This window comes from Gopherus flavomarginatus, chromosome 1 (genome assembly GCF_025201925.1).
Source record: "Gopherus flavomarginatus isolate rGopFla2 chromosome 1, rGopFla2.mat.asm, whole genome shotgun sequence".
Classification (NCBI taxonomy): Eukaryota; Metazoa; Chordata; order Testudines; family Testudinidae; genus Gopherus; species Gopherus flavomarginatus.
The window spans coordinates 263,210,944-263,237,723 of NC_066617.1; the positions used below are offsets into that span (position 1 = coordinate 263,210,944).

A 26,780-nucleotide genomic window follows, 5' to 3' on the forward strand; every position below is an offset into this window, starting at 1 on the left:
TTTAGGGGGTACAATCCTTAAAATCTTGCAGCCAAATATTTGCATTCAGCAACATTTAGCTGGTTTACTATGTTCTGAGATTTCAATACGCTATTCTAAGAAATTATTATTCAGTTTCTTTAACCTCCAGAGTTCATTTCCTAACAGTAGTTTCCTTAAAGAAGGGCTTTCCAGGATCACTGGGCTTTTTCACCAATGTTCACTAGAATTGGAGAATTCCAAGAAATGGTAAAATGTAACTAACACATGCTCCACATACATTTTTCAGTTTTTACAAAACAACCATTACAAGTCCATGTGCATGCTTCCAAGCAGGCAGTACAACATTGGCATAATGAAGACTTTCACCACAATGATATAAGAGCAAAAATACATCATCCCCTACCTCTTTGCACCATGCCCTGAAGATTAACAAAATCAGGCTTTGATGAGCCTACCATCTGGTTTATTTCAACAAATGTATGTCCAATAGGAAGACCTGAAGGGGAAACACTCTGATGCGGAAACTACAGAACCCAAACCACCAAAAAAGAAAATCAACCTTCTGCTGGTGGCATCTAATTCAGATGATGAAAAGGAACATGCGCCGGTCCACACTGCTTTGGATCATTATCAAGCAGAACCAGTCATCAGCATGGACACATGTCCTCTGGAATAGTGGTTGAAGCATCAAGAGACATATGAATCTTTAGCGCATCTGAAATGTAAATATCTTGCAACGCTGACTAAAACAGTGCTATGCAAATATCTATTTTTTCTTTCAAGTGACATTGTAAACAAGAAGCAGGCAGCATTATCTTCTGCAAATTGAAACAAACTTGTTTGTTTGAGTGATTGGCTGGCTGAACAAGGACTTCTAGGCTCTAAAGTTCTACATTGTTTTGTTTTTGAATGCAGGTTTTTATTGTACATAATTCTACATTTGTAAATTCAACTTTCATGATAAAGAGATTGCACTACATTACTTGTAGCAGATTAATTGAAAATACTATTTCTTTTTTACAGTGCAGTTTTAATAAAAAATAAATACAATGTGAGTACTGTATACTTTGTATTCTGTGTTGTAATTGAAATCAATATATTTGAAAATGTAGAAAACATTCAAAATATTTAAATAAATGGTATTCTATTATTAACAGTGCGATTAATCACGATTAATTTTTTTAATTGTGTGATTGATCACAATTTTTTTAATTGCTTGGCAGCTCTAATAAAAATATTTGAAAATGGTATTAAGTATTGAAGCTACTCGCATAAAGAGAAGTTTAACAGCACTTTCTAGCCATCCATGGCACTGATGGGGCATAAAGTTGTCTTACATTATTGCATTTTCAGACCCATGTGATTTTACATGAGAAAGGTCCATGTGTTTTTCAGAGAGAGGCCTCATAAACTGATATACATTTAAGATGAATATTGCTGATCTGTCTCTTAGAAGTTTAATTTTGTTTTTTAAATAGAAATATATTTTTATTTATATGCATTTCCATGCTGTCCATAACTGTAGTAGTAAGCAGAAATGGCAGAGCTATCAAACAGTTCCATATATGAAGCTGGTATGGACTACATCTGGTCCCTTACCAATATGGAACTACCTAACAATAATAAGGTAGTTCATTAAAATTCCTTTTTGCCTCAACTACTATGAACCAATAGCTAAGAAAGAAGGAGAACATGGTCTTATAAGGGGAACCAATGGGTAATGCTATTTTTTTCCCCTGAATTTAATGTTATTGTTGATCTCCATTGTCCCACAGTTCACAAGTATAAATGTGGGGGTTCATCATTTGGGAAATATATTGGGACCTTGAGCACCTTGATTGGGGGGGGGGAACAAGTAACTAGTAACAGGTGTAAGCAATTAATCCCTGATAGACCAATCTGCTATTGCCACATCATGACTTTTTAAAAAAATAAATATGCAGAAGTGGAGACTAATATAGGTTATGGTTGATCAAAAAATTTCCATTCAAACTGTTTTTTGACTGAAATTTGGATTTTTGACACAACAGTTTTTTCTGATTTCCTTAGAAAATTTTAGCATTTTATAAAAAAAAAAAAAAAAGAGAATGACCCAAACTTGAAATATTTCTGTTCAAAATGGCACCCCAGGTGCGTCATGGGAGTTGTGGTTTAGGTGCTTATACCCCCATTCTCTTCTATGGGCTGGGCTCTCTGGCAGAACACACAATGGCCAGGGACACCTATGATATACTTTCTTCCTTCATCATGAGTTCAACCCTCAGAGAAGAATAAGTTCATAGGGCACCCAAACAACTCCTGAGGCACCAAGGTGTTAGTTTGAATAGAAATACTGCACATTTCATAAAGGAGAAATGCATGGAAAATTGTAGTGCAACTGCCATATCAAATTTTAATAAGGAGATGCAACACATCTAAGCAGTACATATGTACAGCTTGTTTCTGTTCAGTAACATGCTACATTATATGCAAGGTAGAATAGCTACTCATAACCACAAATTGAATTCATTTCTGTTAGGGCAACTTTGTTTTTTTGTCTGGACATTAAACAGAACATTCAAAGCTTTGGAAGAATGTCTAAAATGAGCCCCAATTTTTTTCCCTGAAAATTGAAACCACTTTTTGTACCTGCCACTCATTCAACAGAAACCTATTTACTTTGAGCTTGAGACAGCCTCTGAAACATGTCATGTGTGTAAACCACTATCCCTAAGCATTTTACCAATATCTCCAACATTGGTGCTGGATGCTTTTCTCACTCCTTGTGAAGAAAAAAGCTACTCTTTTATTTTTCAATGAAGTTCCTCCTCTTCATGAAGTTTTCATGAGTGCTACCAAAAGCTTTCACACAGATTAATGCCATTTTCATTGGCATCTTGCAAGTGCTTAAAATGAATGAAAACAAAGGGAGTCAATGTGCAGTAGCCATGTAATTCATTTTCCAATTGCTTGTCTACATGTCAGGGTGAAATGCACTATATGTCCCTGAGTCTCTCAGTGTGCATAAAGGTCTAAGGCCCAATATCTTTTGGGAATTTCAACAGGCCAACAATAACATCTGAAAGGAATGCAATGCTATGGCTCTGCCCAGTGAAGTTTTTCCACCACTAGAATTAAAAGTTGATTAGGTATACACTACAGTTGTCATCTGAGATTTTTTACTGAGTGAAGTTTTGGGATAAATGTTTATTTTCAGTTCCCAGAAAGTACTAGAACCAGAAGTGCAGAATACTGCAAAAATAGGTTATTCTTGCACTATTTCCGTTCATGACTTGAATGAGAAGTCATAGAAGTCTTGTTCATTTGAACTGCCAACCAACTTGGAAACCCAAGAGATTCAGATAAGCTATAAAAATGAGCTAAATTTTTGGATGTTCCTCTGAATTCAAATTCTAAACACTTCCTGGTGTGCCAATTATTAATGCTAAAATCTGTTCTGATACTAAGTAATAAATAGGTTGAAGAAAATCATTTGGCAGATTGTAAGCTCTTTGGGGCAGGAGTTCTCCTTTTGTTCTGAGTTTGTACAGCACCTAGCACAAATGGGGTTCTGGTCCATGACTCGGCTTCTTAGGTGCTACTGCAATACAAATAATTAAGAATTCTAAGAATAGATATAAAACTATTGTGTTTATATCAACATGTGTATTGTTATATAATATTGACATTGGAGATAGACATAATCCTTTTCTGCAACTGGAAATAATGCATCACTACATTTTTAACCAGAATTATGTACTATAAAAATAAGATGCTCTGTAACTAGCAAACACGCATTAATGTCTTCTGATTATTAATTCTAGTAAAAAATAAGGGGTGATGAAACATTGAGAAAACAAAAGAAAATTAAGTGCCCCAGTCTATCATTTTTAAGAGAAGAGAATCTCAGTCCTTTTCAGATTTACACTGGATTTATAAATGTGGCTTATTTAGCTATTAGGCCATTGGACATTAACACTACTGGTTGCTAAAATGGGTAACAGATTAAAATAATTCATTTGATGTATGTGTTTTAAATGTTTTGTTTTAATCACCAAATTAGACATTAATGTCGCATATAAGGGTGACTAAATCTGTTAAGGATGCTTGGCTCTCACCAAGACATCTATAAATATTGTGTAGTTAGGCTTTCTGGCTAATTCTAATGCTTATCTTGTCAGTTCTTAATGCATTTCTAAAGTCATGCATGCCTTGAGGGGAGGAGAAGGATAACTTTAGCAAGCAAGGAAAAAAAACGTGTTAGAAACAAGCTGGTTTGATACAGGGAAGTCCACCACTTGGCTGTAATAAGCACATAGTACCATCTAACTATATTTTAACACAAACGGCATCCTGAACTGTTTTTCCTCTATTAAACATTACAAGTCAGCTGAGAGAATAGAAAAAACAAACCAAGTTACATTGAAAAAATGGCAAAAAAATCTACACCCAACCCTACAACATTTGGCTAAATGCATCCCTAGTGTAACATCATGCACTTCAATAAGGTTAACCCAAGGAGACATTTGGTCATTTGCAGAGTGAAAAAATGGAAGAAAAAAACCCAGGGAGGAGATTTAAAAAGCATATTTGCATGAGAAAAGAGATATTTTAAGAGAAAATATGAGGAGTTACAGAAAGCTAATGAAGCTGACAAATTGCAGATGAGCTGCAGAAGAATTGGCTCTTTTGCTAATTTGGGGTGGATTGTGTGATGGAAAAGAGAGGAAATAGATGGTAGATCAGCAGAGGGGCCAGGCACAGGGGACGATCAGGTGCATGAAGTAAACTGGAGCAAGACAATAGAGAACTTTAAAGGCCAGGGGAAAAGTTTCTACTGAATCTCAAAATGAAAATATATGGCCAATTCTCATTTGCAAAAGACCCCCTTTACAACACTCTGTGAAGGGTAAAGATCCATTAAAGTGGGCGCAAATTACAATTACACACACTGTGACGGCAATATAAATTAGCCTTAGCATAAATGCAAACAAGGCTCACAGTTCTTACCCAAAGAGTAAGATTGAACATAGGGTGGTGTTGAATTTTTCATTTGGTTGTTTTATGAGGGCAGGGATGGGAGACAGTACATCTCTTACTATATGGATCCACACATTTTTCCCTTCTGGGGAGGTCAGAGGACAAGAGCCATGGGAGTCACTGAAGCCCGCTGTGTATTCTCAGGCTGAGTGGAGGAGTCCTTTCCCTCTCTATTTTATTTATTATTATGTATTTGTATTTTGGTAATAGTTAGAGGCTCCAGCCTCATCAAAACTGTACAGACATATAATGAAGAGACGATCCCTGCATTTAAGAGCTTGTAATCTAAGTATAAGTTTAGAGACAACAGAGAGATACAATAAAGTGACATGGGGGCAGGGGAGTTGATATACAAGGACATATATTGACAGTAATCTGCACTAATTGAGCTGTCCAGCATAAAGCTAGATTCCGTTTTTGCAGGCACAGCCCTCCCTGAAGGATGTCTGGATAAATGCACTGCAGCAAACCCTCAGAAAGCACTTGCTGAAGTGGTAGACTCCACCAGTCTTGGAATGCGTGGACCATCTCCTTTTGTCTGTGCCTCACAGGTTGTATTAGCTCACATACACAGGGAGTGGTGAAGAGCTAGGAGGCCGCCATGCTCTCCCCGCATCCCTCCCAAAGTGAGCTAGAGCAGTGCATACAAGGGCACTAGTAGGCAACAAGGACTTTACTCTTTGGGCTCGACCTTACTCTAGCCCAGATCCAGCAAGTATTTAAGCACAACTTTATGCATGTAAACAGTCCCACCAAAGTCACTGGGACTACTCATAGTCAGAAAGTGAAGCATGTGATTAGGGGGTGAAAATAAAGTAAGATGAAAGACATTTTTAACTGACTTTGTATCAAAATTCATGTTAGCTGAATGGGCACCTGGTGGTTACTATTTCTTGGGCAAACGTGGAAGGAAAAAATGTCCATATAAACTGAGAAAAAGTGTACCAGTAATAGTTACACTACATGCAGAATTCATTAGCTATAGTAGTTGTGTCCAATGAAAGAGTAATTAATAAATGATTAGTAAAGGCCACTAAACCCATGGGAAATGCCTTCTTGCACATAAACTTCAGGCAGCTCAAGAAAAACTAAACTGAAAATGCGGCTAATAAAAGATAAACACTAACTTCACTAATAAAACAAGATGACATGCTTGATGAGGGTGATGAGGATGAAAGAGTGTACAGTATATGACACAATTTCCAGGTTTCCTTAGTCTCTTCCAAAAATGTACTAGGTTGTTTGATGTACTGCAGACAAAATAAAGCATTTCTGTAGAGTGTGTTTGTTTTTTTTCTTTCTTTCTTTCCAGACTCTTCAGAAGGAATTTAAAAAGGGGGTATTTTGTCACAATAGTAGTGTTGCTTTATTTATTTAGCAGTAAGCAGTTAAGGTGAGTACAACATGCTGACAATTGAAAATACAAAGGAAAACATAAGTGCTAAGTATTAATACCATGGGACCCAACTAATTTGCTTATCTACACATCCCACACTCTGCACTCAAAATTGACAACCTCTCTTCACTTGTTAGTAAAGATTATTGTAGTAAGAACTATTACTCAAACACCATTATTTTTATAAAACTTATTACAAAGTTCTGTGTGACACTATAAAGCATCGACATCAATAATTAAAAATAGACTAGACTTGTCAAACAAATGCATATCTTTGCTTATTTTTCTTAATACATTTCACTTACTCATTAATTCCCTTTGCGAGCACAGACCCTTATGACAGCATGGATTACCATTTAACTTCAAGGGAACTCCACATGGTGATACAGTCCATCCATGTGGATCACTTTACACAATCAGGGCCTACTATAATTTGCAATAGCTCTCCTGCTCATTAGTACATAGCAGCAAGATTTTACTATATTAAGCAATTACTAAAGATAGACCAAACTACGAGTAACAAGATCAGCACACTTCACTCTCTGGGTTAGCTGCTTGCCTGTGTAGAGGGCTGATACTTTACTCTCCACTGCTACACTGGTATGTTGGATAGTTCTGTACGGGGAGATATTGGCAAACCAGTAAAGTCCCTGAAACCACTATGGCTTATTGATAAAGCAACCTAGTCAGCAGGCTGTAAAGTGTCTATGCAGCTTGACCAAGGCAGGGGAGAGGAGGGTTTGGGGTGCCTCAGAAAGGGCAGCTTGACCCTGCATCCTTCCTGATAAAAATTGTGTTAAAGTTGCTGATAGATGCATTTTAAAAGAGCAGGATGTGCCCCAGGAATGTCTATTGGGGTCTCAAGACTGCAAACACTGGAAAAACCCACACCTGGTTAATCAATAGTCAGAAGGAACCTCTTGCTTGACCATTGAAACTGCTTACTTAACAAGTTTTCTTTAAGGGACATGCCATTCTATTCCTAATGTATAAATAAGGGAGGAAAGTTTGAGGTAGTTGGACTCATCTGGGGACTCCTTTGGACTCTTTTTGGACTTTCCTTCTGGATACATCTTGCGGACCCCACCAACAGACAGACGATTTGGCCACCGGAAGCCTGCCACTGTGTCACTCAAGAGCCACACTCAGCTTTGGTAATTATCAAGGGTTGGGGGTGTTTTACTAATCTGTTGCAGACGTGTGTAAGTGCTTGAGACAAAGTAAAGTGTAGCTTTAAGTGAAAGCACTCTTATGTTGTTCTGTTTGTGCCAGCCATCTATCAATCGAACGGCCGTGTCTCCCCTGATTTATTTCCTGACACCCCCTCGCACAGAGTAAAAGTTACCAAGAGCTTTGGGTTGAAAGAACCCTGGGTAACAGTTCAGACTACCCACCTGAACCAGTAACAGAAAAAAATATCACAAGGAGAACAAATAAAGGATTCCTGTTAACTCAGAAACCACTGTCTGTGTCATTTTGGAACCACATCACTGATATTTTATTATTATTAATAATGTTAATGAGACTAATAAAGGGATCTCTCATGACCACTTCTGACCAGGAGAAATGGCCTTACGATAATTGTGTTAGCTTTGACTTTGGTTTGTATAAAAATAGGCATTAATCGGTCTACGAATCTCAGCATTCAAACCCTGCTAATGATTCATGATGGGGAGTATATTAGAGTTGCACATAACAGAATCTAAACTGATTTCAGACAGGAAGGACCTTTTGAATATCTCTTCAAGTACTTTAGAAAATTCATAATTCCCCCCTGGTCTTTCAGGGTATGTCTACACTACAATTAGACACGTGCAGCTGGCCTATGACTTGGGCTTGCAGGGCTCAAGTAAGGGGTGGTGTAGACATTAGGGCTCAAGCTGCAGCCTGAGCTCTGGAACTCTGCCACCTCCAGCCAAGCCTGACCATCTACACCTCAATTAAACCGTCCCTTAACCTGAGCCCCAGGAGCCTGAGTTAGCTGGCATTGGCAAACAGCGGCTATCTAATTGCATAAGAACATAAGAATGGCCATAGTGGGTCAGACCAAAGGTCCGTCCAGTCCAGTATCCTGTCTACCGACAATGGCCAATGCCAGGTGCCCCAGAGGGAGTGAGCCTAACAGGTAATGATCAAATGATCTCTTTCCTGCTGTCCATCACCACCCTCTGACAAACAGAGGCCAGGGACACCATTCCTTACCTAGTAGCCATTAATGGACTTAACCTCCATGAATTTATCCAGTTCTCTTTTAAACCCTGTTTTAGTCCTAGCCTTCACAATCTCCTCAGGCAAGGAGTTCTACAAGTTGACTGTGATCTGTGTGAAGAAGAACTTCCTTTTATTTGTCTGAAACCTGCTGCCCATTAATTTCATTTGGTGGCCCCTAGCTCTTATATTATGGAAACAAGTAAATAACTTTTCCTTATTTACTTTCTCCACATGACTCATGTTTTTATATACCTCTACCATATCCCCCCTTAGTGTCCTCTTTTCCAAGCTGAAAAGTCCTAGCCTCTTGAATCTCTCCTCATATGGGACCCATTCCAACCCCCTAATCATTTTAGTTGTCCTTTTCTGAACCTTTTCTAATGATAGTACAACTTTTTTTCAGATGAGGAGACCACATCTGTTCACAGTATTCAAGATGTGGGCATACCATGGATTTATATAAGGGCAATAAGATATTCTTCGTTTTATTCTCTTTCCCCTTTTTAATGATTCCTAACATCCTGTTTGCTTTTTTGACTGCCGTTGCATACTGCCATGTAGACATACCCTCAGTTATTGTCAAAGAAAAGAGAGAGAGAGAATTGTTCAAGGACCCTAACTCTTGGTGTTAGGTTATCCAATAAGTCATAGCTTTACAAGCTCTTTTTTTCTCACCCACCAAATCTTTCTCTCTTCAGCTTCCAGTTCCATTTTAAACTTTGGATCTAATTAGAGTCCAACTAAAAGATGCCTAGAATGTGTATGTCTGTGGATTGTGTTGGATATAATATACAGACCTCAAGTTCTAATGATCTCAGCAGAACACTCTTGCATCATCCCTCCATCAGTTCACTGATATACTGTAACCTAGAATGAACTGTACTGGGGTTCAATATCCTGAGCTCTGCTGTACCACGTATCACCTCCCTCCTTATTTAAAATTATCACCATCATCTGCTCTTTGTCACTAAACCAATCCTTTATTGAATTGAATATCGCTCCATTTATAGCATTTGCCATTATTATACATTAGTATCTTAATTTGGTATTTGACATTTTCCAAAATGTAAGTACATTTTACCTACTGCTCCACCTCATACACTATTGTTGCCATCCATCCAACACTACTAATCTACCAGTAATGTCCCAAATGGATATGAAGTGAAAGTTCATATTTTGTGGAGCTCTTCATCAAAAACACTGAATACTAGGGAATTTTTTATTTTTATTAAAACGAATTATTTCACCTCAATAAAAACATAATAAAGAGAATGTGAACACAGGATAATGGTTTTCTGCTGCTTAAAGGTCACTGTTCCCTGCACAGTTCAGTAACATCTCAATTCCAAATATGTTATAAAACAGGTTTATGGTTTGTTTCAGCCAACCAGCAGTCAGTTTTTCCATAAAAGTACAGCTTTGTTTTTTAAAAGTGCATAGTATTTTTTAAATGAGCACATATTACACAAATGTTTACTTACTATATTCAGTGAAGTTCAGGGAATATATAGTGCTTCTACTGATTAGAAATAAATTATCTATTAAAGTACAATTTAATGAAAATATATATATGTTTGATTATGTTTATTCAGTTCCCTCAACTTTCATAACCATGAGGCAGTCTGATTAGCCAGTTCTGTCTAAATTAGGTATTTATATGGCCCCCTAGTGCAGATAGCCCCACAGTCTATAAAGTATTTATAACTACCAAACCCCTGAAAAGTACTTCTATCCCCATTTAACCAAATGGGGAACTGAGGCACAGAAAGAGTTGCTCAGATTCACCCAGAAACTCCATCGCATATCAGGGACTTTAATCCATATCTCCCAAATCCTAGGTTACACCTAAGCCATTGGACAATCTCTTCTCTCAAGTTTGGATCCTAGTTCATAATCAGTGTGATATAACTAAAAAACAAAAACAATTTTGGATTGTGGACAAATCTTTGTTATTAAAGATGCAGTTGAATGAAGCTGATAGTTCTCCAACCAAATGAATAACACTTACACTGAATTAAATATTTTCCTTCACACTGTTATGTTGCAATATATGAGACATATGAGTAAATAAGAATAAATCAATTGGAGGGAAAAAAATAAAAAGGAAACTTTGTCTGCAGAGTCCCTGGGGAAACATTTCAAAGGCATGAGTTATAAATCACTTAATAGAAAGATAGATTTTCACCTGAGAATAAAGCATTGAGGACGCCGCTCCTGGAAAAGCATGTGGTAAGCCCTTTCAGCACAGGAGAATATATGTGGGGGAAGTGAGGAACACAGTTTGCCAGAGTCACTTAGGTAAAGCTGGGTGACCTGAAAAATAACTGAACATTAACACAGGTGGCAAATTCTAAACCAATATTTTTTCATCTCTTCAATAAGGGGCTTCCTTAGGGCTTCCTAGACAATATAAACAAACTATTTGGGTTCCTTAAATTATTTGTAAAGCATTTCATTAAAGCAATACATATATCAATATCAGCACAAGAGTGCTATTTAAGATTTGCTATTTTAATACTTAATTTTAATAATAGTGGCCAATCATGCAGATTTGGCCAATTGTTAAAAAAACAGATAATATATTAAGTTACATTATTTATACTTCACATGATAATCCTTCAATGTCCTGGTTTTAAAATATTAAACAAAAATAGCATGGATGCCCTCTGAAATAATAAGACAGAAATCAATGAAATCAGGTTACAAGTTAATTAATTTATTATATGACACAGCAGTCTCCCAGAAATACTTTATTTGCAATTTAGAAACACTTCTCTAATACACATAATTAGCAGCATGCTCTACTCTCATTGGCTAAAAATGGCAAAAACCAGTTATCCTACTGTTAGCCTACATTCCTCTGAGACAAACCTGACATTTAAGGACTGTTAACTAATTAGAATCATAGGCTTCAGCAAAATTGGCTTGTTAATATCTATAGTTTAGCTCATTTAAAAAATGCTGAGCCTGACTTAAGTACTATTGTTATTCACTAACTGTATCTCTGTATATGATGAGACAACACAGAGCTACTCACCTACCCTAGAAAGTGAATATTTCCTGGGGAAAGGGGGGGCAAATAGTTGTGCATACCTTTCTATCAGTGTTACAGAGGGCAAACAATTTATGAGTTTACCCTGTATAAGTTTTATACAGGGTTAAACGGATTTATTTCGGGTTTAGACCCCATTGGGAGTTGGGCATCTGAGTGTTAAAGACAGGAACACTTCTTAAACTGCTTTCAGTTTAAGCCTACAGCTGTTAGGGGACGTGGTTCAGACTTGGGTCTGGGTTTGCAGCAGGCTAGTGGGTCTGGCTCAAACCAGGCAGGGCACTGACATCTCAATCTGGGAGGGCAGGGAAAGCAGGGGCAGAAGTAGTCTTGGTACATCAGGTGGCAGCCCCCAGGGGGTTTCTGTGATCCAACCCATCACAGAGGGGAAGAGAACCCCTTGCACATGCATGTGCCTTTTGGAATGCAACTCATGTATAAGGCAGGATCCCACTGACAAGGAAACTGGAAATGTAGCGCATGCTGAGACTTCAGTTTTATACTGCTAATACCTGTTTAAGTATTTGTTAACATGCTGTGTTGTTGCAAACATTTCTGAGCTATGCAATAGGGGTAGCGTCTAAAAACAATGTGTGGCCCACCAAAGGGTTTTAGTGGATTTTGTGCCCCTTACTACCTTAAGGTTGCCCAGTCCTGCTCTATGAGGAAAGGGCTTGAGCAACTCCATATTCAGACCAGGTGGGAGATTTCCAGCTTAAGATCCAATTTTAATTTGCTGCTTCTGCCACCTGTACTTTACACCATTTGTTTCCCTCAGTTTACTATTAGGTCATACATGTGACATTTTAAACAGTCACAACCTACAGTCTGCTAACAGTAATTCTGAATGCTACAAACTCTCGGTAAGTCTTGCAAGCAAAATTACTACCTGTTTGTACAGTTCTTAGCACAAGGAGTCTCATCTCAATATAGCACAAATAAGACATAATAGTAATAATGATAATAATAATAATAATAATAGGCAAAATTCAATGCTTCACACTGACGCTGTGCATCTAAAATGACTGGACTGAGACATGACATGTAAAACATAATGTAAATTTATGTTATGCCAACATTGCAAGAGTACCAATATTTTGATACTGAAATGACAGACACCTTATTTATAAGTGGATTGGAGTTAAAGAGAGCTTTGCACAGGCCCAATTGAACCATCATGTTTAGGTTGTTGTGGGTTTTTTTGTTGGTACCCAAATAATCCGTGAATGAAATATTGTTCTGCTTATTGTCACCTCTGACAAGATTGCTGTTTCACATTAGCAGCACTCAAAGAGAAGAAGATAAGTAACAGGCAACATCATAAAACAAAATAAAAATGTTTATGGCCTGAAGGAGACATTCATAAAGATATGAACAAGACACCGTGTGCCTTAGGCAAAATTCAAGTTATTGCTAATAATGCAAAATTCAAATGAGATGTTCCTAATATGAAAAGAACAGAGATATTTCTTATTGTTTTCCTTTTTAGTGCTTTGGGATTCCAGATGTGCTTTATGGATGAAACTCCACTGAAGTAGATCTACATGATAACATTTTTAGAAGAAAATGCTTACCATAGTGGAATAAATTGGAAGTTCTTTAAATGGATTAACCAGCAACAGTATATCTCCAATGTAGGTCTGGAAAACAAATTATAATTGGTTTATTAAGTGATAAATTAGATCTTTCAGGAAGTTAATGATTTTCCTTCAGAAAAGACTTTTTGCAAAAGCATCTTAAATCCAGTAATCAACAAACAAATTACAAGTTCATAGTTCCACATTTCAGAACCTTTTAAATTCTTGCTCTTAAAAACTAAGATCCAAATTTACAATTCAGATTGTATTATTATAAAAAGTATAATTAATACTAAGTGCTTCACAAAGTAAAATGATTAACAAAGGAATTGCATTGCATATATTATTGTAAGATTATTTATTAAATGAATCTGTAATTCACCATTTGTTAAGCTTAGCAAAAATGAGTGACGTTCTTATCACACAACCCAATTGCTTCATCATCTTATTATGGAATAGACCATGCTAGTAGTGCTAGCAGAGTTAGATAAATAGAATGGGTATTTAAAAAGTTGTTACTGGAATAAAAGACAGTAATCAACATAATTATGACAACCAAAATTCCCATTGTCTACAATGGGGCCAGGATTTCACCTGCAATATTAGAACAAACACTACATGAATCCACTGCGCTGCATTCTCTAGTATATCCTGACTGCTTTGTGCCTTACTTCTTACTCACCTCCCAGCGGACTAAAGTTAATGTCTCCACACAGCTTCTGGTTCCCGACATAAGAGGCATGGCCAAATTGCCATATCAGCTCTTTGGGGGCACAAACAGCCAGTGCAAGGCTTCTCTAGCTTGTACCAGAGAGAACACCAGTGATGGGACGGCCTCAGGAGCCAGGATATGTAAAGGTGACTTTAAACCACTTTTCCCACCCACTTCTGCTCTAGTTTTTCACCCAGCAAAGATTTCCCATAACAGAATCTGGGACCATTGATTCCTATAATGTTATTTAGTTTTTAACCTTGTTCATACATGAGGCAGCTGAAGAGTAGTTTCTACAAACAATAATAACAAAAGAACGTAAGAGCAAGCCAACTGAAACACAGAGTGGCCCTGATTATTTTAACACTATGCACTATAGAAAACTAAAACTAAAAACTGAAGAATTGTTTGGTGGCAAGTGCTTTTCTAATTGATTCATAAAATTCTAGTACCATGAGGTGTTTTGTCCAACTGACAATGACTGAAGTAAAAGCTGTAGTTGTTGAGGAAAAGTAGAATTTAGTAAAAATTTTTCACATACTAAAAGTAATGTGAACTTCTGTTGTTGGCTTTACATTGTATTAGAACATCAAAAAGTGTTTTTCAACATATTCTTAATTAAATTATTCAGTTATTATTGTGCTTTTAAAAGATTCTGCCCACAAACACTGACTTAAAGAAAAATGCTTCAGACATACTGTTACCAGAACAAACTAATAAAACAAAACAAAGCAAAAAACCAACCAACCAAATTAAAAAAAACATTAATTAAAACAAAGACAAAGGAAACAAGCAATGGCCTGAGGGAGAATTTTCCTCTACTGTCTCAATGTGTTTTGTGTTGTCTCCCAGTGGAAAGGACCATGTTGTCTTCTGTTTCTTATACAGCACTATGGACAATGTTTGAACTCAGTTTTAGTTCAGAAAGCTTTACTTTTGTGTAAAAAGAATATACTTAATAGTTTATTTTCATGTAAACAGTTATCTGTCACAATACAGTCCTCAATTTGCTTTTTATAATATTTAGATGCCCAAAGAACGCAAAAATATTATTTATTTCAAATCACTAGGCCCAGGCCCCTGGAGCCGCTCTGTGTCACATCCTTTGTGGAAAACTGCCATAAAGCCAGTACAGGCAGTTTCTTAAGCAATCACTGCAGGACTCCCTCCATATAGAGGTAGATGTGGTAGAAATGCTATAGTGAGTCCTATCCCACCTTTTTGCTAGTTGCAAACTGTAAGAGGGTGAGGCCTGGGCTCTCTAATCACTAGCTGATTTCCATATTACAAAAAGGCCACTTGGGGCTGTTGGCACCCACTCTAAACCCTGAAGGCTATTCTCATGTATGCCAAAGAATGGATATGTGCCCAGTCAGTCCCAGGATCAGAAGAGCACATGGACTGTGAGGGTGGGGTGTGTGGTTAAAGATGCCTTTGCATCCATTCTCTGTCTCCCCACACAGGCGTTGCCATGTTCCTTGACTGAAGCCCAGGATCTGGCCCATTGTCATTAGAAAACCAGCAACCACTAGTATTCCAAAATTCTTTTGATACCATTCAAAAATATAATAGTCTTAGTCATTTGAAACTTTCATTGTATTAAAGTTCTGTTTAATTGTTGATTCTTTTAAAAATTGTTCTAAGACACCTATCATTAGCTCATTCTAAAAATCTATTTATATAAATAATTTAGGCTTATCAAGGCACCCATATTTCCAATAACATAAAGGTATCAGTTATTCCTTTTCAAATATTTCTTACAAAGCAGCTACAGTGTTCTGCACGGGAATGAATACGTTGTCTATGAAACACAAAACTAGGCAGCACTGACCTGTGACCTGAGACTATGCTGATTTAGTGTATCCCCTGAGCAGCCATCACAGATGGGATCTCTGTGTTGCAACAGTAAAATCAAATCTACCCATCTGCCCATGTGCCCCACCTCTCTCCACCAACAGAACATCCTTACGGAGGGGAGGTATAATAAACCACCTACCCTCAGAATGAAGCCCTCCTTAGATTCCCTGTTGGATAGGGCAGATGTAGTTTATGCCTCTCTGCAACAGCTTCAGTGAATATGGCAGTATGTGTGCTGTGGTGAGGAAGATCTGGGTTTGGAAATGGCCTCCAGCAGCTTTTTCCTTTGTGAGATGATGGAGCCCAGGTAAATAATGGATGAGAAATTTTTCAGTTCTGATGGCAATTGCCACACATTGCACAAATGGCTGCTATTAACCATAACAGCAGTGATTAATGGCTTCGAGATCACTAGTGCACTCTTGAACAAAACAAAAATATTTAATTATGGAGAAGGATAGGCAGACATAGAACCTCAGGGTCAATCCTGAGAATGAGAAATCAGGTGAACTATTTTAAGAGTAAACCTACACTTTGCCCTGATTTTCATAGATACTGGCATCTGTAGCTCCCATTGACTTGAGTCAGAGTTGTGCATGCTCAGTACCTCTGAAAATGAGATAAAAAGGAGGATACATATAAAACAAAAATGGCAGGAACATAAATATAATCTCAGCATCTGAAGAGTATCGTTACTACCAACCAATATCATAGTACCTACAAATGTAACTTCCGTATTTAATTTCAGGTATGTTTACAGTAGCTTGTTGTTTGTGACATTCAGAACCTCTGAATTTCTCTGGTCTAACCACACTCTGTCAATTCATTAGATTAAAGCAGATTCACACATTTCACATTTACATGCAAATTACCTAATCAGCTGTTCAATAAGCTAGAAAAGGGTAATAGTTATGAATAGGGATGCCAGAAATATGCATTTGCATATTTTACTTTTGAAATAATCTACAGCTGACTGGATTCTCCCTCTGTTTAACATGGCAAGAAAAGAAAAATATGTTGCATGTAAATCATCTTGTAATTATTTTACTGTGCCTAAATCATTAACATAACAATATCGAGAGAATTATTCATGTAATTGTAGGAAAAAGTAACAGAGAATCAAATGCTGTATACTGATTTCTGAATTTCTTATCCAAATCTCTATTCCATTCTGGTTATTGTAATCAGAAGCTTTCATGAAAATTATGCTTACATAAAGTTAAAGACAGAAATCTCTTAATAGTTTAAAAGGAATGAGTTCACATTTCACCAGCACATATTTTCTGGTAAATATACATATAAGCCTACCTATGCATACTCACTATATCTTTTTTCCCTCCTAATTCCAGACTTTCCCAATTAAATGTGGGTAGTTGTAAATTTAACACACACATACTCCTTTATTCATCTTAATATTAGTCAGCAATACTTGCCAGCCCATGTCTAGTAATTCTGCTTAGCTGGAATTATTAACAGTCCAATGCTATTTTCTTTAATTGCTCATCACTGAAAGTTGACTGTAGGTAACTGAATAAAAATGCTGCAGTAAGCAGTTTCAAAGCCACTCACATATATCTGATTGTTACTGAAACGTTTCTGAATCTCATAAAGCAGGCTGCTGTCTGTTAGCTCACTCAGAGTAGCCAGGTCATCATTTGGTGCTGGAGGCATTAACTTGACCTGGAAAATACAAATCATACATGAAAATAGTCTAACTTCATAGCCGCTCACCCTGCAGTGTAATACCCTAGTTTCAGTTACAGGTGCCAAACACTACAATTGATATAAATGTTTATTGTACATTAGGAAACCAAAAAGTTGTTTATACTTCCCAAATAACTCTTCATCCTTTATTTTAAGCAATAGAAGTAAATTAGAAAGATGATTAATTTTAAGGCATATATTCCGTATGGGTTTAACGGGGATTTAAGTATATGGAAATGTACATGTATGCTATTTGCAATCCCTAAACCTGACAAGACTCCAAGTTCAAGCAGAACACTTCTGCCCTCTTCATTAACTGTTTCTAATGAAGATGATCGAGAGTTGAAAAATTAATGCACTTGTAAATCACATATCGGCTGCCACCAAACAGAGCTCCCACATTGCTGTAGTTTCATCCTTCTCAGCATATGGAACTTAATGTGCTATTGGAATTCAGCTGCACAGAACATAACAGAGGAAACTCAGTGAGAGATGGGAGTTAAACTGTCAATAGGAGTGGAAGGTGTTCAGCATCTAATGTATGAGTCATAATGTTTTATTATTATTTATATCACAGTAGCACCCAAAATGTGCTTGGTGCTTTCCAAAAGCAGAAGGAGATAAGAGGACTAAAGAGTGTAGAATCTAAATATTATAGAAACAAATTCTGTTACCAAAAGGAAAATTGCTTATATGTTGTAAAAGTACAATAAATCAACTATAAGAGAACTGCTATAAAATATGATAACAACTGATACATTTTGCAGTGAATTCTACCATGCTCACAGTTAAGGTTGAATATTGTTAATATCAGCTGGTAAGTTTAATGTTTCTGATGCCAGAAGAACATGTAAAAATAGATAATGGTCACCTTGAAGAAGTGTGTAATCAGTACAAAAACACTGAGGGTACAAGCTTGAAGTCAATGGCAGTTTCGCCAATTACTTTAATAGGTGAAGTATCTGGCCCTGGGCGTCCAGAGTTCTGGGTTCTTTTCCTAAATTTATCACTGATTCATTGTGTGACTGGGTAAATCAGTTAACCTGTATGTGCCTCAGTCTCTTCATCTGTGAAAAGGGACTAAATGGGACCTTTTTAAAGTGCTGGAAATCAATGACCAAAAGATACTGTGATTATACATATATATATGAAAAGTATTATAATTGTCATTTTAAGGCACAGATAATCAGACACTGAGGCTATCCCCTGTATTGTTGGGTAACCAAGATGAACAGGATTTGGTGCTTTATATCCATCCCCAGATGTGAACCCTTGGAAATAACAGAACATACATATTTTTCTCAATCCATCAATCAACCAATCAAACAATAAATAGGAGTACTAGATTTAAGATACCCAAGATACACACAAAAAAAGTGTTTGAAGCCACTCAGCCTTCATCTTTATGCTAAGCAAAAAAACCACACTAGCCATTATGATGTTAGACAGAACCACCAAATCCTGCTGGGTCTTACTGTTTAAATAGTTTACCAGCTTTTCTCAAAAACAATACATCTGTTGGTATAAAACAACTGAACTTACAAACATAGCCCTTCTCTAGCATCACAAACCATTTCAGAATTGTAGAATATCAACTATGTAGCTCTTTACCCTTCAGTTCACCCTCAAGATTCTCACAGGCTCAAGATTTGTGTCAAGAATGACAGCTCTCAGGACATGAGCACAAAAAAGAGTGACAGTTCTCTAAGTCTGGGTTTAATAACAAAACACTTCTTCTATTTTTCTTCTTTATGCATTGTTGTTACTGCTTGCTTGAATCAGGACATGCCACTTATGAGAATTCTCTTTCTATTTTTCAAACTTGTTATGCCTTTAGATATCATACAGCACAATCACATACAGTACATACAAATGACTCAGAGTGAACTGCTCTATTCAAGCAGCAAAGAGTCCTGTGGCACCTTATAGACTAACAGACGTTTTGGAGCATGAGCTTTCGTGGGTGAATACTCACTTCGTCAGATGCATGACATGCATCTGACGAAGTGAGTATTCACCCACGAAAGCTCATGCTCCAAAAGTCTGTTAGTCTATAAGATGCCACAGGACTCTTTGCTGCTTTTACAGATCCAGACTAACACGGCTACCCCTCTGATACTTGCTCTATTCAGTTCCTCATCAATTCCACAACCAATCCTATTATTGTCTTCATTAAAGTCCAGCTCTATTCCTAATGAATGAGCTACCAATTTAAATCATACACTTGACAGAAAACACAATTCAAAACAAAAAAAATAGAACACCTGAGAAATGTTAATTAGGAAGTATTAAAGGCCAGAAGGAAATAGATATTGGGGATAATTTCATTTCAAATTAATTTTTTATCATTTCCTAAAATTAAACTGCTTATATTACAGAATTCACAAATAAAAATATTCAATTGCATTTAGCTGCATGTGTGCTACATGATGATTATCATGACTTTTATAGAATGAACCAACATGTATATTTTCAGGGTCACTTCTGAGTAGAACTTATAACAAAATGTGACCCCAACAATGGATATATTGTCTTGGGCTAAACTGTGCCTTTAGGAATAGCTCTGTGTAAGGGGCAATGCATAAGATGCACCCCAACACACACCATGAGTAGCCCTGGGATGGTTTATGATTTGAGATTCACAGTTCTTCCTCTGCTTTGCTCCCCTAGGGTGAGATGGGTGAGGAGTGGAATAATTTATAGGTGCCTCAAGAGTGCCGCTTAATTCCCTGCACATCAAACTAGCTCTGTAGAGTGACAAGTGGGAAGAGGACAAAACTTTGGCTCTGTTCAGTCTATCACATCTTGGGCAGCATACAGCAGTGTGTTAGCAACCACTTTAAGACTAGTCTCACTCTGGCTCCTCATCATTTTCCATCCATTCTTCAAAAAAAAATAGTATATGACAGGTAATATTCCAAATTTCACAAAAATGTGTCCCTATTTTTGATCAGTCCTAGTAACAGGCAATAAATACTGACCAAAGAAAGTCTCTACTCATAGGTTTTGTCTTCACCACACACCTCTTGTGACGGCATATAGAGTAAGTGTAGCCACACACAACAATGAAAAGTAGGCTGCATCCACACTGCTGTATGTAGCTATGCATGACAGGGAAAGGCTCTGACAGGAGGAGACAGCAGTTAAAGGCTCCAGCAACAGGGTGGCAGTGGAACACTACACCACTAGAAATAGCGGTATAGATGGGGGAGGCACTACTTGGGCATGTAGAGAGCCATATACAGGGGGGTTGGAACAATTTGTGTAGTGGGGGTGCAGTGAGCCATTGAACCAAACTGTAAACCCTGTATATAATGGAAATCACTTCAAGCTAGGGGGTGTGATAGCACCCTTAGTTCCAGCACATATGGCCGTGTAGGCTATGTACCCACAGGATTCAGGTGTGTCTTTACTTTACATACATAAGCAGTGCATCACCATCTACACCATTATTTATACCCATGCTAGAAGGGAGGCGTGTAGGGTATGTACTCACATGCCACCATAAGCAGTGTGCAGTGTAGATATAGCCTTAGGTAGGGTGTCTGGTTTTCAACAGGAACAACCCGGTTGAAAAGGAACAACCCTGGCAGCTCCGGTCAGTACTGCCGACTGGACAGTTAAAAGTGCAGTCGGTGGGGCTGCGATGCTATGGCAGGCTAGTCCCTACCTGTCCTGGCTGGCATCGCGCTGCACCCCGAAAGTGGCCAGCAGGTCTGGCTCGAGATTCCTAGGCAGGGGCCACAAGACTCCATGCGCTGCTCCCACCTCAAGCACTGGCTCCACACTCCCATTGGCCAGGAACCAGTCAATGGGAGCTGCAGGGTAGGGGAGTGGGGCAGGCGGGCGGTATCTGCAGGCAATAATGGCGTGTGGAGCCTCCTGGTCCCCCTGCCTAGGACCGAACCTGCTGGCTGCTTTCAGAGTGTGCAGAGCGCGGTGCAAGGACAGACAGGCAGGCAGCCTGCCTTAGCCCCCCCACTGCACAACTAACTGGGAGCCACCTGATGTAAGCCTGTGCCCCAACCCCCTGCCCCAGCCCTGAGCCCCTCCAAACCTGGAGCCCCCTTCTGCACCCGAAACCCCTCATCCCTGGCCCCAGCCCAGAGCCCTCACCCCTAGCCCAGTGCCTGTCCCCCCTCCTGCATACCCAGCCCAGAGCCCCCTCCCACACGCTGAATCCCTCATCCCCAGCCCCACCCCAGAGCTCTCACCCCCTTCCTGCACCATAACCCCCTGCCTCAACCCACAGCCCCCTCAAGCACTCTGAATCCCTTGGCTCCACCCCCAGCCTGGGGCCTTCTCCTGCATCCCAAACCCCTCATCCCCAGCCCCACCCACAGCCTGCACCTCCATCCAGACCCCTCACCCCCTCCTGTACCCAAATCTCTGCCCAAGTCCTAAACCCCCTCCCGCACCCTGAACACCTCATTTTTGGCCCCACCCCAGAGCTCACACCCCCAGTTAGAGCCCTCACCCTCACGCTCTCCCACACCCCAGCTCCCTGCCCCAACCCAGTGAAAGTGAGTGAGGGTGGGGGAGAGTGAACCAGCAAGGGAGGAGAAATGTAGAGAGCAGGGGCAGAGCCTCGGGGAAGGGATGAGGCTAGGGTGTTTGGTTTTATGTGACTAGAAAGTTGGCAACCCTACCCATAGGCAAACCATCATGTGCACCTGATGGTGTGAATTTTACCAACAGCATTTCAACATTTGTTCCACTCAACGTAAAAGAGCAGTTGCAGATATCTCACTGGTATTCCTAAAGACCTTCATCTATAATACAGCTGTTGAACTAGATCACGTAGTAACTTTCAAGGAAACCATATACAGTAATAATTCTGTAAAATATACATTCTGGATAGACCAAACAAAGACACTTCAATCACATTTTGTTATCACTATTAACATTTTAAGATTTATATGTTAGTTATTGAACAGGGACTATAAACTATGGAACTTTTGGACCAGTTTCAATCTGCTCAGTAGAAAAACCTCTGTTATACACATGGCTCTTTAGTAAGAAATTAGACATCAGGGAGATCACCCTGGGGGAAAAAAGACCTTGAAAAACCGTTCTCTCCTGGTCTCAGAGTCTCTTTAAAATCATATGAAAAGACTAGAGACAAAGTAGATTTAGAAGCAGAATACATTGTTTCATTTGTTCACTCTCTGCAACTATGGAATAATAAGATTTAAGGATTTTTTTTTAAACCAAATGATGTACCAGAAAGATTGTAGTTATGCTACATTGTGTTCCCAGACCTACAGAGAGGTGATCCTTTTCTCTTATAATTGTGGAGATCAGATTCCAGAGTGAGCATTTGATATACTTTTTCAAGTTATTATATTTTTATATCATGATTTTGAGATTCTATGTCAGGACCTAGTTTATTTGTTCACAATGATAAGAATTCAGAACTGTCCAATTTATTTTTTAAATTATGCTTCCTCCTTTTTGCTTTCACTGTAGAACTTTTCAATAGATACCTATCACCTTATTCATATCAGAACTAGGGTTGTCAAGTGATTAAAAATTAATTGTGATTAATTGTGTGATTAAAAAAATTAGTCATGCAATTAATCACGATGTTAAACAATAATAGAGTACCATTTATTTAAATATTTTTGGATGTTTTCTACATTTTCAAATATATTGATTTTAATTACAACACAGAATACAAAGTGTACAGTGCTCACTTTATTTTTTTATTATAAATATCTAAACTGTAATAAACAAAATAAATAGTATTTTTAATTCACCTCATACAAGTACTGCAGTGCAATTTCTTTATCATGAAAACTGAACTTACAAATGTATAATTATGTATAAAAAATAACTGCATTGAAAAATAAAAAAATGGAAAGCTTTAGAGCCTATGTGTCCACTCAGTCCTACTTCTTGTTCAGCCAGTCGCACAGACAAACGCTACATTTGCAGGAGATAATGCTGCCCGCTTCTTGTTTACAGTGTCACCTGAAAGTGAGAGCAGATGTTCGTGTGACAATGTTGTAGCCGATATCACAAGATATTTACATGCCAGATGTGCTAAAGATTCATATGTCCCTTCATGCTTCAACCATCATTCCAGAGGACATGAGTCCATGCTGAAGACAGGTTTTTCTCGATAACAGTCCAAAGCCGTGTGGAACGACACATGTTCATTTTAATCATCTGAGTCAGATGCTACCAGCAGGTTGATTTTCTTTTTTGATGGTTTAGGTTCCATATTTTCCACATCGGAGCGTTGCTCTTTTAAGACTTTTGAAAGCATGTTCCACACCTTGTCCCTCTCAGATTTTTAGAAGGCACTTCAGATTCTTAAACCTTGGGTTAAGTGCTGTAGCTATCTTTAGAATCTCACATTGGTATTATTAGAGAAGGAAAGAAGGAGCAGGAGGACCCAGAGGCGGATTGAATAACGGGCTTCTTTATTGCGGTACTTGTTCCCCTTGACCCAATTGTAGAGTAAGCCCTGAACTAATCACATCACACTCTTTAATATGTAAATACCCACATTTACTCCAACACCCCCAAAACCTTTATTTGATAATACGAACTCCCATATAATGAATATTCATAGCTATTTAGTGAATATAATTATACCCACTCTGTTTACTTTTTGCAGCATTAAGCATATTATAGAAATTTTTACCTTGAAGATACATTTCTTTGTAATAATTTTAGCCACAAGTTCCCTTAATCAGCAGTTCACAGGGAAGGGAGAAAGGGGGCATGACCCAAGCTTGTTTATGTAGCTGGGAGAGGAAGGGGTGGGGGGGAGATAACACTTCTTCACACAAAGGGTATCCTTCAGACAACTATATTTCTTTTACAGCTACAACGCTTATCGCCCTACTGGTTCTTCAGTGGCGGGTCCTTCACTCGCTCCTGGTCTTCGGCGGCATGTCAGCGGCAGGTCCTTCAGTGGTGCCGAAGACCTGGTAGGGAACTGCCAAGTGAGTACAAGCCTCATGTATCTCTCAAAACAGCCTGTTCCCCCGCCCACGTCCTGCCCTCGACTGACTGCCTCAGAACCCGCAACCCATCAACCCCCCCCACTCCTTGTCCCCTGACCACCCCCGCCCAAGACCCCTCACCCTAACTGCCTCCCAGGACCTCACCCCCTACCCAACTTGCCCCGCTCCCTGTCCCCTGACTGCCCAGAGCCCATCCACCTCCACCCCAACAGACCCCTGGAACTCCCATGCCTACTCAGCCCCCCCCGTTCCCGTTCCTTGACTGCCCCCCCAGAACCTCCGCCTCCTCCAACTGCTCCCTGCACCTTATCCAACCCCTCCCCCCAGCCCGGCCCCCTTGCCATTCTGCTCAGGGCAGTGTGTATGGATGTGGCGCGGCCTGCTGGAGCTCTCAGCCCCATCCCCTTATCATGCTGTTCAAAGCAGCGGGAGCTGCAGAGCTGCCCAGGATCAGTCCAGAGTGCTGGCACTGGCAGTGCAGCACTTTGAGGCTCTGCGAAAGGGGGGGAGGTGGAGGAGGGGACGGGGGAGCCTCCCCAGCCAAGAGCTCAGGTGGGCCAGATGTGGCCCGCGGCCGATATAATAACAGAAAAACCTCCCTCTCCCAATTGCCCAGCCCTTTAACAACTGGTTCTAAACCAGCTTCTAAATGTAACAACCGTTTTGCGTGAACCAGTGTGAACTGGCTCCAGCTCACCACTGCCAACAGGTACCTTCTCTGCATTTTGTCAAATCTGCAGTGAAGGTGTTCTTAAAATGAACATGTGTTGGGTGATCATCCGAGACTGCTATACCATGAAATATATGGCAAAATGCAGGTAAAACAGAGCAGAAGACATACAATTCTCCCTCAAGGAGTTCAGTCACAACTTTAATTAACACATAATTTTTTTAATGAGCATCCTGGGCATGGAAGCATGTCCTCTGGAATAGTGGCCAAAGCATTGCAGGGGCATATGAATATTTAGCATATCTTGCAGGTAAATACCTTGAAATGCCAGCTACAAAATTGCCATGTGAATGCCTGTTCTCATATTCAGGTGACATTGTAAATAAGAAGCAAGAAGCATTATCTCCTGTAAATGTAAACAAACTTGTTTGCCTTAGCAATTGGCTGAAGAAGAAGTAGGACTGAGTGGACTTCTAGGTTCAAAAGTTTTACATTGTTTTGTTTTGGAGTGTAGTTATGTAACAAAAATCTATATTTGTAAATTGCACTTTCACAGTAGAGCTAGCACTACATTACTTGTACGAGGTGAACTGAAAAATACTTTTTCTTTTGCTTATCATTTTTACAGTTGAAATATTAGTAATAAAAATAATATACATTGAGCACTGTACACTTTGTATTCTGTATTGTAATTGAAAGAAATATATTTTAAAATGTAGAAAAACATCCAAAATATTTAATACATTTCAATTGGTATTCTATTGTTTATTGTTTAGTGTGATCAAAAGTGTGATTAATCACATTTAATTTTTTTAATTGTGATTAATGTTTTTGAGTTGACTTTGTTATGGGTATAAAAACTATCAGGCCATCCTCAAAGGTTTCTAAAATGTGTTTATTATAACTTTTCTCTCCCCAGGAGGCATGGGGTAGGCAGTCTGGCTTTACAGGTCAAGGAATAAAAAATAGAAATTCTGAATAAACAATTCTAAGATAGTTTTATGTTAAATGTGTGGCATATAGGGCCAATTCCTGATCCAAAGGATGTCAAGGTAGGTTTTGCACCCATACAGAATAATAGGATGTTATGGTATTTGCTCTCATTTGGGATGCCACACATAATTAATGTAGCCATCCAAAATTCACGCTGATAATGCTTTTATGCCATAATACACCATCATGGACATGTATAAGCTATATATCCAGCTCACTGTGCACTGTCTTCAGAAGTAATCAAAACTGTGCGAGGGGGAAAAAGGGGCTGCACATCCCCAGGGTATACCATCCAGCCAAGGTGAAGGAGAAGAATTTGATGATGTTGGCCCAGGAAGCAAATAAATGCTAGATTTAAACTCAAGCAGTAAAAAAGAGACGTACATATAAGAAATTCCACATGCATTAAGTTCGCAAATGAATTGACTGGGGGTTAAACACTTCCAGGGCATTTCCAATTTTATTCTGTTCACCTCCTTTTTCTGAGCATACAGATGAGTTTATTCTATTTTTTCCTTCTTGCCTCCTGTGTCTGACTGACACAGTGACCTTATAATATATATTTTATTACGGGTTCTCAATACCTTAAACTATGGAGACAGCAGCTCAAAACTAATAATCTGAATGGTC

At 38.8% G+C, this 26,780-nt stretch overlaps 1 protein-coding gene across 2 annotated transcripts in view; it reads right to left on the reverse strand.

Moving 5' to 3' along the window:
- MYO16 (myosin XVI) overlaps positions 1-26,780 on the reverse strand; it is a 592,718-nt gene that overhangs the window by 245,033 nt on the left and 320,905 nt on the right. For both annotated transcript variants that reach the window (XM_050946813.1, XM_050946805.1), the window contains exons 11-13: positions 17,376-17,486; positions 13,235-13,300; positions 10,794-10,921 (exon numbers count right to left, since the gene is read on the reverse strand). In XM_050946813.1, the coding sequence (XP_050802770.1) occupies positions 10,794-10,921; positions 13,235-13,300; positions 17,376-17,486 (305 nt within the window). The remainder of the gene's footprint in view (positions 1-10,793; positions 10,922-13,234; positions 13,301-17,375; positions 17,487-26,780) is intronic.